The sequence below is a fragment of the Mobula birostris genome, chromosome 24, assembly GCF_030028105.1.
Source record: "Mobula birostris isolate sMobBir1 chromosome 24, sMobBir1.hap1, whole genome shotgun sequence".
Classification (NCBI taxonomy): Eukaryota; Metazoa; Chordata; class Chondrichthyes; order Myliobatiformes; family Myliobatidae; genus Mobula; species Mobula birostris.
In genome coordinates, this window is record NC_092393.1 from 42,198,869 (window position 1) to 42,214,998 (window position 16,130).

Consider the following 16,130-nt stretch of genomic DNA (forward strand, 5'->3'; position numbering starts at 1 on the left):
ATCTGACTGCAGCCCCACCAAGGGGAATAATTCATCATTTCGAAGGTGTGCTGTCCAGGTCTGCTAGGAAGGCAGGGGACCATTTTGATATTGGATCTCCTGAATTTAATGATACTAGCCCCTGGAAAAGTTTTTGCTTCCTTTATAATTAATCTGATTTAATGCCTATTTTTAAACACAACTTTCCCAGGACCCTTTGCAGTTACTGTTTAGCTCTTGTTCTTCAAATTGATTACTTTTTAACGTGTAATTTCTTTCTTCACCCCTTCCCATTTCTCTGGATTAACCTTTGCAAATGAATATTCATCTGCATCTATTCCATGGGTGGCTGAGTCCACTTTGGCTGCAGATCTGACAGCTGGAAGGCTTTCCTGCTGCTGTTGTTGCATGTGGATATCGCTAAAGTGGCACTGCCCAGCTTGCATTAAAGAAATAAATGTCTTTTAGTGTGCCTCGTGGCCTGTGAAGGGTTTTTGAAGTTTACTTGATGCTGGAAAGATCTCACAAAGGAACTGAAATTGGCAGGTTGGCTCTCAAGGACTTTGTGAAGGTGAGCCATGCTTTAATTAATAATAACTGTGAACTAAGAATGCCCTTCAATGTTTTCTTTCTCATTCCCCATATGTTACCCAGGGCGCACAATACCACTGCCTCCCCAGGCTTTTCCCCATCTCCACCTATTCCTTGTGGCAATATTACCCAGCAGCACGCTGTCATATCTCCTGGTTCACAGTTACCTCCCAATATCATCTTCCTACCAATTAGCTTCATTGCTCCGCAGCGGTGCCCAAAGTGTTTTCTTAACCATATCCACATTTGTTCCGTATTGATAATATACTAATCTCTGGAATCTCCAGAAATACCTGGTCGCTCTTTCAAAGGAGATGAGGCTGTCCCAGAGTTTCACAGGGACAGATTGCAGCCCATTTGCTGAAAGAGTTTGTGGGTTGAATATTTTTGAAGACATATGTGATGGAAATAAAGCTTTCAGCAAAACTGACTTTGCATCAACCAGCCACTTCCAGTCGTCTTACTTTAATCTCCTCAAATTTCCATCACCTTCTCCCACCCTGCCTCAGGAGAAGACATGAGGTTGCCTTGGCAGTCAAAGTGAAGGATAATCCAAAGAGCTTTTACAGGTATATTAAGAGCAAAAGGATTGTAAGGGATAATATTGGTCCTCTTGAAGATCAGAGTGGTCGGCTATGTGCGGAACCAAAGGAAATGGGGGAGATCTTAAATAGGTTTTTTGGGTCTGTATTTACTAAGGAAACTGTCATGAAGTCTATGGAATTAAGGGAAACAAATAGTGAGATCATGGAAACTGTACAGATTGAAAAGGAGGAGGTGCTTGCTGTCTTGAGGAAAATTAAAGTGGATAAATCCCCGGGACCTGACAGGGTGTTCCCTCGGACCTTGAAGGCGACTAGTGTTGAAATTGCAGGGGCCCTGGCAGAAATATTTAAAATGTCGCTGCCTACAGGTGAGGTGCCGGAGGATTGGAGAGTGGCTCATGTTGCTCCGTTGTTTAAAAAAGGATCGAAAAGTAATCCGGGAAATTATAGGCCAGTAAGTTTAACGTCGGTAGTAGGTAAGTTATTGGAGGGAGTACTAAGAGACAGAATCTACAAGCATTTGGATAGACAGGGACTTATTAGGGAGAGTCAACATGGCTTTGTGCATGGTAGGTCATGTTTGACCAATCTATTGGAGTCTTTCGAGGAGGTTACCAGGAAAGTGGATGAAGGGAAGGCAGTGGATATTGTCTACATGGACTTCAGTAAGAACTTTGACAAGGTCCTGCATGGGAGGTTAGTTAGGAAAATTCAGTCGCTAGGTATACATGGAGAGGTGGTAAATTGGATTAGACATTGGTTCAATGGAAGAAGCCAAAGAGTGGTAGTAGAGAATTGCTTCTCCGAGTGGAGGCCTGTGACTAGTGGTGTGCCACAGGGATCAGTGCTGGGTCCATTGTTATTTGTCATCTATATCAATGATCTGGATGATAATGTGGTAAATTGGATCAGCAAATTTGCTGATGATACAAAGATTGGAGGTGTAGTAGACAGTGAGGAAGGTTTTCAGAGCCTGCAGAGGGACTTGGATCAGCTGGAAAAATGGGCTGAAAAATGGCAGATGGAGTTTAATACAGACAAGTGTGAGGTATTGCACGTTGGAAGGACAAACCAAGGTAGAACATACAGGGTTAATGGTAAGGCACTGAGGAGTGCAGTGGAACAGAGGTATCTGGGAATACGATACAAAATTCCCTAAAAGTGGCGTCACAAGTAGATAGGGTCATAAAGAGAGCTTTTGGTACATTGGCCTTTATTAATCAAAGTATTGAGTATAAGACCTGGAATGTTATGATGAGGTTGTATAAGGCATTGGTGAGGCCGAATCTGGAGTATTGTGTTCAGTTTTGGTCACCAAATTACAGGAAGGATATAAATAAGGTTGAAAGAGTGCAGAGAAGGTTTACAAGGATGTTGTCGGGACTTGAGAAACTCAGTTACAGAGAAAGGTTGAATGGGTTAGGACTTTATTCCCTGGAGCATAGAAGAATGAGGGGAGATTTGATAGAGGTATATAAAATTATGATGGGTATAGATAGAGTGAATGCAAGCAGGCTTTTTCCACTGAGGCAAGGGGAGAAAAATACCAGAGGACATGGGTTAAGGGTGAGGGGGGAAAAGTTTAAAGGGAACATTAGGGGGGGCTTCTTCACACAGAGAGTGGTGGGAGTATGGAATGAGCTGCCAGATGAGGTGGTAAATGTGGGTTCTTTTTTAACATTTAAGAATAAATTGGACAGATACATGGATGGGAGGTGTATGGAGGGATATGATCCGTGTGCAGGTCAGTGGGACTAGGCAAAAAATGGTTCGGCACAGCCAAGAAGGGCCAAAAGGCCTGTTTCTGTGCTGTAGTTTCTATGGTTTCTATGGTTTCTATGTTTATTCATTTCCATAGATGCTGCCTGACCTGCTGAGTTCTTCCAGCATTTTGTGTGTTTTCCCTTGGATTTCCAGCATCTGCAGATCTTCTCATCTTTGTGGCTAAATGGGAGTTGTCTTGTTGATAAATTTCTGATTAGGAACCAATTATAATTCTTGAAATTCCTATGATTCTTTCCCTGATTTAACTATGACCAATCATTATAAATAAATATAGACGACATTATTGAATTACTAGTAGCTTGGCTCATGCTGTGTTGTATCACACATTTCCTCTCATATTTCATTGGCAATAGCTCGAACTCTTAGCAATAAAGAAAACCCAATCTATGGAAAGAGAAGTGGAACTGATATTTCAAGTGAAGACCTATCATCAGAATCAGGAGGAGAAGATGGCGGCGCAACACAGCTTGCAGCAGCCACTCCGGTGAATGATATCTGTTATCTGTCACAATTCTGATTTGATGCTGTGCACAATTCTGATTTGATGGAGGCAGACGTGAGAGCACAGAGGAACATCTGGTGAAACTTCTGAAATGCCTGTTTCCTGCTACTGTGTGATCCAGAATCTCCAGAGGAGAAGGCCCCAAGTCCTCGACTTTGCCTGTTGCTCGGTGGCTGGGGCGGGGTCAAAGCGCTCGGCAGAGATGGTGCTCGGTGCTCAGTGTCAGAGGGCTGGTCGGAGGCTTGAAGTTTTCGGACGGGCTCAGAGTCGGCTGAGGTCGGGTGCTTCCAATGCATCAGCAAGTTTGTGGCGCTTGGAGGTTCATTGCAGGGAGGGTTTCTCCCTTCTACTGTCAGCATGAGATGATGGGGCTATCGGGACTTTAGACTTTTTTTTACTGTGCCCATGGTCTGCTCTTTATCAAATTACAGTATTGCTTTGCACTGTTGTAACTATATGTTATAATTATGTGGTTTTGTCAGTTTTAGTCTTGGTTTGTCCTATGTTTCTGTGATATCTTTCTGAAGGAACATTGAATCATTTTTTAATGCATGCATTTCTAAATGAGGACTGAGTGTCCTCATAATCTAATTTCCTTTTGCACAGATTCTGTCTGTCCTCCTGAGTAGTTCCACCCCTACAATAATGATCATTTTTCCTGATTTTCACAAGAACATTGAATAATTTTTAAGAAGAATTTTCTGGTGATTAAAATATCAGTCTTAAGATAATTTGAGTGGACTTCATTCGAATGAAATGGATTTAAATTGTTACATTTTAGCAATGCCGACTTTAATATTAAAATTAAATCTGAAACAACATCGTTAGTTATAATTTTCTATCACTATAATAGAATAAAAATAATAGAACATAATAATAACTATTATAATTATGCACCCTCCCAAGACTATGGTCAACACGCTCCTAGAAAACAGCGGCACGGCTAATGTAGATGAACTGAACACACTGATGAGGAAGAGGGAGAAGTGGAGGGTCCGTCATCGTGCCCGATGCCGGCCCCCTAGGCCTGAGTCGACATAGTAGTAGTAGTTAGCTGCTTGCAAAAAAGATATGTATTTTACATAAACACAAATTTGTTATGAAATCAAACTATCAGCCTTCGTTAGTTAGTTCTGAGATACAACACGAGGACATCTATGTATGTTAATCCAGTAATGTACAATATATGAAGAAAAAGATTGTAACAGTTTCATTTCCTATCCAAGACAACACTTAAAAACTAAAATAACACTTTATAATATACAAGCCAACTGATCTCCACAGAGATCAGTTATGGAAATCAGGTCCCGAAGGATATAGTAGGACATGATGGCACAATCTGTTCCAGAACATCTCAAAAGCTGAAAGTACTGAACAGGAGACGGCATGGGAAATGAGACAGAGACAGATAAAAATAAAGACAATTGTTCTCGGAGAACAGTTAGTGACAGTGTACCGTAGGTAAATTTTGACCCTGCACTATTCTAAAAGGGATCAGCCGTCTGTTTAAAATGACTGCAGACAATATGCAGTATATTGTACCGAGCTCCCAAAGACAACATTACCTCAGGTGTTTTAAATGGGAAATTGGAGCCAATTATTTCCATTCTAGGAAAGGATTTTAAGGAGACGAATAGAGACAAACCAAAGGCCCTGGATTTCTTCACTATCATTATTGCATAATTTGTTATGTCAAGACAATTGAGATTTGTCTTGAGGAACTGATGGAAGTTTGTTGCACACTAATTATACATTGCCACAATCTCCAGGAACCATGATGTCCCACCCAACCCTCACAGGCCGAACTATGCGGGAACATAATCATCCACTGGCTCTATGCCTGGGAATTTTCTGCTCGTACACCGCAGTTGCATCTGGAGGAAGTTATGCCCACATGAACCAGGAAGGCCTCTGATTCAAACCTTGAGAACTTGGAGAAGCCTCCAGATTTTGATCAATCTTTGCTGTTTACACAGTTGTTTCTTTCTTTAGAAACATTTCTACCATTTTTTTTTATCCTCCTTCACTCCCCACACAACTGCACACATTCTCGGCATGTCCCTAAAGAAGGCTCAGCATTTCCCATAGGAAAGCTGCCCAGGGGCAGTTGGTGTGGCACCACATTAAACTGAGTAGAATGTTAGTCAGTATGACAAAAGAAGTTGGCAATGATTTGCAGAATGTCCTTCCTCTGAGCAAGCACTCATACATGGTTTATTTCCTGTGTCGCCCAGAGATCTTCCATTTCCAACAAGACAAAGAGCTCTTCCCATGAAAACTCTGCAGCAATGTTGCTCTGGCCATTTGGCACATTGGTCCCCATTCAGTGCCAACATAGTGCCAGGTACACCTGAGAACGATGAACTGGATGTGGCTTACCTGTGCGTCCAAGGGAGACTGTATCCGCATAAGGCCTGCCCGTTACACTTTCAGGCCCGTTTTTTGAAGTCAGACCATCAATGTCTGTTATTTTGTGACTGTATTTGCTGGATCGTTGCTATGTGTGCTGGGTGTGACTGTATGTACTGTATGTTTTGCACCTTAGGCCCCCGGAGAAAGGTTGTTCTGTTTAGCTGTATAAATATATATGGTTGAATGACAGTTAATCTTGAACTTGAAGTAAAGGGTTAAGCCTAGTAGTATGCAGATGGTCAGTGAAATCGGTCATTATCCCTGCATCCTAGGAGGGCTCTGGTTGCTCCAACCAAAGGAGGAGAAGACTGGGAGCAAAGAATGTGCAAACACCTCCACCACAATTACTCTAAAGACTATTGCTCCACAAGGATGTGACCTCAGCCCCTTTCTCAGAACTGAGTGACCAGACTCTACTCCAACTTCATCTAGAACAGGGGCTCCCAACCTGGGGTCAACGGACCTTTGGCTAGAGATAAGAGTCCATGGCTCCATAGAAAGTTTGGAACCCCTGATCTAGAAGGTTGCTGATGATACTACCTTAGTGGGCTGCACCTCGAACAACGATGAAGGGGATAAAAGACATGGTGTCATGACAACAACCTCTCTCTCTATACTGTATAATCAAAGTGGAAGTTCTAGTCATTGCCTTCAGAAAGCTGGGGGTGGGGTGCAGTGCATATCAACTGTGTTAAGGTTGAGAGGGTTGAAGAGCTTCAAGTTTCCATGTGTAAGCCATGAAAAGCCTGCTGTAGTCCAACCACGTTGATGTTATGGCCAAGAAAGCTCTCCAATGCCTCTGCTTCCTCAGGAGGCAAACAAAATTTGGCTTGTCCCCCTACGTGACTCTTAATAATTTTGATTGATGCACCATTGAAACATTCTTTCTTGATATATGACGGCTTGGTATGGTAGCTGCTCTACACACGACTGCAGGAAACTACCGAGTTGTGGGTGCGTCTCAGGACACCAGAGGAATAAGTCTCCCCTCCATGGCTCTGCATATGTTTCTCACTGCCTCAGTAAAATATCCAGCATAATCAAAGATTTTACCAACCCTATTCTCTCTCCTCCCATCTCCCATCAGGCAAAGGATACAAACGCCTGAAAGCATGCACCATCAGGCTCAAGGACGACTTTTATCTCGCTCACTGTGATCAGACTCTTGTACGATAAGATGGACTCTTAGCCTCACAATCTACCTTGTTATGATCTTGTACTTTATCGTTTACCCGTGTGCAGTTTTTCGGTGGCTATTACACTTTATTGTATATTGCTATTGTTTTATGTTATTCTATCTCAGAATCAGAATTAGGTTCATTATTGTTGACATATGTCATGAAATTTGTTGTTTTATTCGAAATATTGCTATAAATAACAATAAGAAATACAAAATATAAATAAGAAGTGAAAAAAGTGATGTAGGAGTTACGGGTTCATTGTCCGTTCAGGGATGTGATGTTGGAGGGAAAGAATCTGTTCCTAAAATGTTGATCGTGTGGCTTTAGGTTCCTGCATCACCCCCTGATGATAGCAATGAGAAGAAGATATGTCCCAGAGAGCGAGGGATGATGGATGCTGACTTTTTGATGCATTGCCTTTTGAAGATGTCCTTAATGGTGGGAAGGCTCAATGATTTCATATGTATCAACAGTATGCAATACAAGCTTTTCACTTTATCTCGGTTCATGTGACAATAATAAACTATAACACCACCATCTTCAGCACCATGAGCTTGGAGTAGAGTATGTTTTTTGCACATAGACAGTAACTCTACTTTCCCTTTACCCATTGGCAGTGACACAGCTGTTGGAATGGGGTGCTATCATTTTCCTTAGCAAGATCTGACACATCTGAATCTTACCCCCTCTCCAGCTTAGGTTTAGCTATTTGACAAGAAATGAGATTCTAATACACAGATAAACTTATAGCAGTCTAGCTAGACTGCTGCTTCTGAGTACAATGTGTGAGCGAGCAGATGTCCAAGAGGCACAGCCTGCAATGCCTTCAAAGTGGATTTGAATCCAGAGAGAGACATATTGAATGGCAACCTGAGTGTTTGCAGAAGGCACTCATGATTGTGTAGTTTCTCAGACCCTGCTAGCTCTGATGGGGTGTTAGCACCAACTCAGACTGTCAGAGTCTTGGGAGGTGATGTTGCTAGTTGCTAGTTATGAGGCACAGTTGCCAGTCATGAATTCCTCATGGTTGCAGTCAGAGCCCACAGGCTGCCAGGCAACCCTTCCAGTGACAACAAAGCAATCAGAACCTGTTGGAATCGGAACCCAGCTAGAAAGGAGCATTAGCTCAAATGAACATGTCAAAATGAACTGCTGACCCATGTGATTCAGAGCAGAATTATGCGGCACATCAGCAATAAAGCAGTCTTTTTTTCTAATTATTTGTTCACAAGATGTGTACATCATGGGCAATGGTAGCATTAATTGCCCATCCTGAGTTTCCTCTGATAAGAGTCAACCACATTAGAGTTGTGCATGGTTCGGATAGTGAGAAAGGAACATGTCCTTTCCTAAAGCAGACAATAGTGAACCAGATGGGGTTTTACAGCAATCCAATAGTTTTCTAATTTCTACTATTGAGATTAGCTTTTTTTTTGTCGGTGTTGATATTGGCTTATTATTGCCACATATACCATGGTACAGTGAAACACTTGTCTTGCATACTGTTTATACAGACCAGATCAAAACAAGGAGTATTGAGCTGGAATAAGGATAAACAAAAAACAATGCAGAATAATATGTAAAAGCTACCAAACGTGCAAGATCCTAACATGATGGATTATGAGGCCAAGAAGGTCCATTTATCGTACAAGAGGTCCCTTCAAGAGTCTGATCCTAAAATGGGATAGAACTTATCCTTGAGTCTCGTGATACATGCTTTCAGACATTTGTACATTGGCCTGAAAGGAGAAGGGGGAAATGAGAATGTCAGTGGTAGGTGGGGTCTTTGATTATGCTGGCTAGTTTAACCGAGGCGACAAGAAGTATAGACAGAGTCCATAGAGAGGAAGCTTGTACCTACTTAATGATTACAATTTAAATTTACCAGCTGCCACTCATCACTCTGGTCAATAATCCAGAACTCTAAGTTAATCACTACATCTTCATACCATATCATCAAGATACAGTATCTCATGAGCTTGGCCCAATTCATGGTTTAGAGGTAAATAGGACAATAATTACATTTTTGATGTCTATGCTGCAAGTTTCAGCCTAGTGCAAGCAACAGTATCTGTAAAACTGAGTTCCATATTTTCTTCTATTTGAAAAAAAATCATTCAAAATCTAATCTACAGAAAGTAGAAATACATTTTTCCTCTGGCATAGTTTTAACCTAAGAATTATATTTCTCTAAAAGTGGATTTTACATAAATTTCTGTCAGGATTTTACCTAGCAATTTCTAAGCAATACTAAGTCACTAAGTCATTTCTGAGCAATTTCTTCAAGTGCCTGTGGTCCTTTCACTCTGGCCTGCTTTCAGTGGTTTTAAATAATGGGAAGATCTGAAAGTAGCAGAGTCATGGGAGAAGTGAAATGATGAGGCTGCCCAAACTTCAGGGGAAAATGCTTTCGATGCTGGTGCCCTTAGAACATAAAACACAACACAGGAGCAGGTTCTGTGGCCTATGATGTCTATGCTGGTCATGATGTCAAATTAAACTAACTCCCACCCAACTGCACATGGTCCATATCTACCCCCCACCCGCCCATTCTCTGCCTGTTCACATGCCTGTCTAAATACTTCTTGCACATTACTTTTTTACCTGCTTCTATCACCACCTTTCCTGGCAGTGGATTCCAGGGTCTCAGTGTAAAAAAATAACTTACCTGGCAAATCACCTTTCGATATTTCCCCTCTCACCCTACACCCTCGCCCTCTAGTATTTAACATTTCTACTCTGGGAAAAAAATATTCTGACTATCTAATAGAAATATTTCTATCAGGTCACCCCCTCAGCTGATGATACTCCAGGGAACGCAACATAACTTTGTCCAGTGGCTCCTTATGGTTAATGCACACCAATCCAGGCAAAATGGTTCGGAATCTAATCCATGCTCTCTCCAAAGCCTCCACATCCTTCCCAGAGTGGCAATCAGAAGTCCACACTTGTGTGGTCTAAACAAAGTTTTATACAGTAGCTATATGATTTCCCAACCTTCATACTGTGTGCCCCGAATAATTCTACACACCTGCTTTACCACCCTATCCACTTACTGGTTTACGTCTAAAGAAATTTTAGGACAAAGAATTTCTTGTTATAACATTCAGCTTTGCCGTTTACCGTAAGAATTACCTGTAAAACATTTCCCTGCTGCTTGTCAGCCTTTGTTTCACCTGAAAGAAAATCTTTTACTGCCAATATTAATAATACTATTCAGCAAGAATTCTGCACGTACCTCTGGGTTACTCATTTATTTGTCATTACATTTTAATCTACCAAATCCTAATTGCCGATTGCTGATGCGGGTTTGTTTCCACGGTAATGTGTAACTAGAGCTTAAAATAAAAGCCCATGCACAGTCAAACATGGGGTAGCCAGTTTGTGGTTTCATGTTGTATGGGCACTGTCAAGAAGTGGTTCATTAGCTTAATGTGTCTTCTTTTGCATGCTGCGCCCAAAGGAAGAGAGTGCGAACTGGGAACATCACTGGTGCATGGTACAGCCCTCAGGTTTACCTCACTTCCAACTGGCTAAAGTTCCACTTGGCAATCGATCGGTATGCACTGTACCCCCGAGGCGAGCCCTTTCTGGATCTTCTGCTTGAAGACTTGGCCATTCTTGGTATTAGTGAAGTTGGTAAGGAATCCAAGTGCTCCTGCTGATATTCAGTAGAAATCTATTTTCTGACTATGACTGATTTAAGACCATAAGGCATTGGAGCAGAATTAAACCGTTTGGCCTATCAAGTCTGCTCCACCATTCCATCATGGCTGATTTATTGTTCTTCTCAACCCCATTCTCCTGCCTTCTTCCTGTAACCTTTGACGTCCTTACTGATCAACCCCCCACTTTAAATATACACAATGACTTGGCCTCAACAGCGAATGTGCAATGAATTCACAGATTCACTACCCTCTGGCTAAAGAAATCCCTTCTCATCTCTGTTCTAAAGGGATGTCCTTGTACTCAGAGGCCGTGTCCTCTGGCCCTGGTCGCCCAACTACAGGAAACATCCTCTCCACATCCACTCTATCTTGGTTTTTCAATATGCAATTGATTTTAATGAGATTTACCCCTCATCTTCTAAACTGGAGCAAGTACAGGCCCAGAGAAGACATCAAATGCAATTCAACTTGATTTGCTTTGGTGCAGACAATGATTCACACCTCAGAGGACCAATACAAGGTTGAATGGCAGAACCCGAAATCATGAGCTCCACCTGAATTATTCTCCACACAGACTAATTCTTAGGATGTAGTTGATTCCAATGTTATGTTACAAGTGTATAAATTTCAAGGCTTTGGTAAAATCTCTGGATACTCATTTAGCTCTGGATAAATCATTTTGCTTGTTGAAGTTCAGACGATTAGTATGTTAGTCACCTACTTTCGAGAGATTCTCCAGCTCAGTACACATGATGTCATGCACTCATCTATCCCCACCTATCCGCATTTCCTTGGGAGAGACTGGGCACCACTCTGGCCTTCCTTTGGGCAATCTGGGTAACATATTGCCCCATCCTAACACCAACCCACCCAATCAAATTGCAGGATACAGCTCAAGCTTCATTGCTCACTCAGAGTGAGCGTCCCACGTCAGCACAACCATTGTGAACCATCTAGTCAGTCAAAACATGAAAATGTGTCCTTGCTCAATCAGCTCCCTTTATTTAGAAATACAGACTATTTCCTCAGTAGACTCTGAATTCTAAGCCATTTTCCAACCAAGAATCACTGTGCTAAATTGCTTCTTCACTGGGTGTGGGTGTGTGTGTGTCTGTGCTGCAAGTGGAAAATTGCACTGCTTCCATGAGTCACATTTCAATGACGGCTGTGAGTTCAATAGACTGAGAGAGGATACGTAACTACATTTTCAGAGTGGCTCATCACAAAGACTTGCTGTGAGGTTTGAGCAAATTTTACTGTACATCTTTGGTGACTAGACTGTCAGAAATTAAGCAATAATCAGACTGTGTTACAACTGTTACATGACATTTCGACGTACATGTGGTACATAAAGCTAATCTTTAAATGATTTTAACAGATTTTGTCTTCACGACTGAAAGAAACCATTTTAAAGGCAATATTAAATCACATTATAAATAGCAACAAACATCACTGGCATAGCTATTCTGTGAACTAATAAGCAGCTCATTCAGAAACTCTCAAATCTAATCCCTAACATTGCGAGAGTCTTTGGAAATGAATCAGGTCTCAATGACTATATAAGCATCAAATATGATCTTTGGAATGCCTTCACCTCAGCCCAAGAGTAATTACTGTTGACTGAATAAAATTATTGATTGCTTGATGAATGCAGACCTAAACAATTTGGTTTGAGATAAGTTCAAACAAAACAAATAAAGCAATTACTAATAAGCTAAAGAACCCATGAATTTGTGGACTGTTTAATACATAAAAATGTTCTGACTAGCCTTTTCAGTGCATTAATAATTCAATGCGTGCTCACTGGGTTGTATTTTATTTGATTTATTATTTTAAATTCTTATGCCAAAATCTGCAGATTCTTGGAATAAAACAGAAAATGCTGGAAATATTAGCATGTCAAGCATATCAGTAAAGAGAGAAACAGGGTTTGCATTCTTGATTGGTAACAGTTTTTATCAGAAGTCAAGATGCTCGGATAAAAGGTTGCTGATCTGAAATGCTAACTTGGTTCCTCGCACCACAGATGCTGCCTGACCTCCTGAGTTTTTACAGCAACTTAAGTTTCAAGTTTCACCATAAATTCCATTCACACATGCTTGCAATGCATTGTGAAATGGATTATTAAAATAGCAAATATATGCACAGAATAAGTAACATTGATATTGGCATGAATTAAAGGAACCAGTTGTTTCTGTCTTCAAGTCATACAGATAAAAAGTACACAGAAATGGGTCCTTTGCCCCACCAAGTTCATATCAACTATGAAGTACGCAGCTACACCTACCTATTAAACCATTATTGATCTGTGACCCCATGCCATAATGATTTATGTCCTGATTGGGATTTTTAGACCATATAACCATAAGACATAGATGCAGAATTTGGCCATTCAGCCCATTGAGTTCACTCCACCATTCCATCATGGCTGATTTATTATCCTCTCAACCCCATTCTCCTACATTCTCACCATAACCTTGTTCTGACTAATCAGGAACCTTTCATCCTCCACTTTAAATATACTCAATGACTTGACCTACACAGCCATCTGTGGCAATGCATTCCACACATTCACCACCCTCAGGCTAAAGAAATACCTCCTCATCACATTTGAAATGTGATGAGGAGGAATGGATGTTCTACGAGTCTGTGGTGGCCAGTGCAATCACGTTTGCTGTTGTGTGCTGGGGCAGCAGGCTGAGGGTAGCAGACACCAACAGAATCAACAAGCTCATTCATAAGGCCAGTGATGTTGTGAGGATGGAACTGGACTCTCTGACGGTGGTGTCTGAAAAGAGGATGCTGTCCAAGTTGCATGCCATCTTGGACAATGTCTCCCATCCACTACATAATGTACTGGTTGGGCACAGGAGTACATTCAGCCAGAGACTCATTCCACCGAGATGCAACACAGAGCGTCATAGGAAGTCATTCCTGCCTGTGGCCATCAAACTTTACAACTCCTCCCTTGGAGGGTCAGACACCCTGAGCCAATAGGCTGGTCCTGGACTTATTTCCTGGCATAATTTACATATTACTATTTAATTATTTATGGTTTTATTACTATTACTATTTAATTATTTATGGTGCAACTGTAACAAAAACCAATTTCCGCCGGGCTCAATAAAGTATGACTATGACTAAATAGATGTCCCTCTATTCTGAGACTGTGCCCCCTGGTCCTAGACTCCCCCACTATAGGAAACATCCTCTCCACATCCAGTCTATCTAGGCCATTCAATATTCAATAGGTTTCAATGAGATCCCCCACCCCCTCATTCAACTCAACCTGTAAGTTAACCTTTAGAGAATCCTGCATAAGGACTCCCAAGTACCTTAGCAACTCTGATTTTTGAATTTTCTCCCCATTTAGAAAATTGTCTATGCCTTTATTCCTTCTACCAAAGTACATGACCATACACTTCCCTACACTATAATACATCTGCCACTTATTTGCTCATTTTCCCAATCTTCTGCAGACCCTCTGCTTCCTCAACACTACCTACCCCTCAACCTATCTTTGTATAGTGCACAAACTTGGTCACAAAGTCATCAATTCCGTCATCCAAATCATTGACATATAACATGAAAATAAGCAATTCCAATGCTGACCCCTGTGGAGCACCACTAGTAACAGGCAGCCAACCAGAAAAGGCTCTCTTCATTTTACCAGTCAGCCAATGTTCTATCCAAGCTAATATCTTTCTCGTAATACCATGGGCTCTTAACTCACTAAGCAGTGTCACGTGTGGCACCTTGTCAAAAGCCTTCTGAAAATCCAAGTAAGCAACTGTGAGGAAGGACAGACAGGTGATAGGCCAAAGTTGCAGTCAATGGGATGAGTTGAAGTGTAACATGGGGGAAAATCAAACAAGGTGATGAATACAAGAATGAAGGTGTTATATTGGAATGCCTGCTGAATACTGCATAAAATAGATGATCTTGTAGCACAGTTGTCTATCCTGCTTGTTACTTCCTCAAAGAATTCCAAAAGATTTGTCAACCATGCTGACTTTGGCCTATCTTATCATGTGCTTCCACGTACCTGGAAACCTCATCCTTAATAATGGACTCCAACACTGAAGTCAGGTTAACTGGCCTATATTTTCCATTCTTCTGCTTGTTTCCCTTCTTAATAGTGCAGTGAATTTTGCAATTTTCCAGTCCTCTGGAAACATTCCAGAATATAGTGATACTAGAAGGATTATTAATAACGCCTCCACAATCTTTTCAGCTATGTCTTTCAGAATCCTGTGGTGCCGTCCATCTGATCCAGATGAATTAACTACCTTAAGTTTCTCAAGCACCTTCTCCTTAGTAAGAGCATCTGCACTCATATTTGCCCCAGAATTGCTCCCAGCAACTCCAGCCAGTGCTGTTCTGCTGCCATCTCTAATAGTGTCCCCTTCCTATCAACTTTGGCCAGCTCCTCTCTCATGCCTCTGTAATTCCCTTTACTCCACATCTGACTTTGTTTCCTCCCTCTCAAACCGCATGGTGAAAGCTATTAATGTAACTCAGTTTTTTCCCTCTACATTTATTTATCAAGTATGTCATTGTACTGCTGCTGTAAAGTTAACAAATTTCATGACATATGCTGGTGATATTAAACCTGATTCTGATTCTGATTCTGATATTATGATCTCTGCTTCCTAAACGTTCTTTTATCTTAAGCTCCGTAATCAAATCTGGCTCACTATAAAACACCCAATTCAGAAATGCCTTTCCCCTTGTGGGCTCAACCACAAGCTGCTCTGAAAAGGCATCTTGTAGGCATTCTACAAATTTCTTGGGATCCAGCACCAACTTAATTTTCCCAATTTACTTGCATATTGAAATTCGCAATGACTATCATAACATTGCCCTTTTTACTTGTCTTTTCTATCTCTCGGCACAATTTGTATCAACATTCTGGCTACTGTTCAGAAGCCTGTATATAAATCTCATCAGGGTCTTTTTTACCTTTGCAGTTTCTTAACTCTACTCACAAGGATTCTACATTTTTCAGTCCTATGTCACTCTTTCTAAGGGTTTGATTTCATTTTTTACCAACAGTGTCACCTGACCACCTCTGCCTACCTGCTTGTCCTTTTGATGTGATGCGTACCCTTGAAAGCTAGGTTCCCAACTTCAACCTTCCTTTAGCCACGACGCAGTGATGCCCACAACATCATACCTGCTGATCTCTAACTGTGCCACAAGATCATCTACCTTTCACCGTACTGTATTCTGCGTGCATTTGTAACACCTTCAGTCCTGTATTCATCTCCTTTTTCGATTTTCCCCCATGTTGCACTTCAACTCATCTCACTGACTGCATTTTGTCCCATCATCTGCCTGTCCTTCCACACAGTCTCACTACACACTGCACCTACTTGTATACCACATCTTACAGGAGGAGCAGTCTACTGCCTTAGCTATCATCCTGCCTACACTTGTTATATCGTTGGCTCTAATTTTGTAAGCT

General features: G+C 41.4%; 1 protein-coding gene across 5 annotated transcripts in view; it reads left to right on the forward strand.

The window, feature by feature from the left end:
• fam20a (FAM20A golgi associated secretory pathway pseudokinase) overlaps positions 1-16,130 on the forward strand; it is a 97,304-nt gene that overhangs the window by 28,485 nt on the left and 52,689 nt on the right. For all 5 annotated transcript variants that reach the window (XR_011883074.1, XR_011883075.1, XM_072242571.1 and 2 more), the window contains exon 2: positions 10,459-10,634. Coding sequence is in view for 3 of the 5 variants with exons in the window: in XM_072242571.1 (XP_072098672.1) it covers positions 10,459-10,634 (176 nt within the window). In the remaining 2 variants the exon portion in view is untranslated. The remainder of the gene's footprint in view (positions 1-10,458; positions 10,635-16,130) is intronic.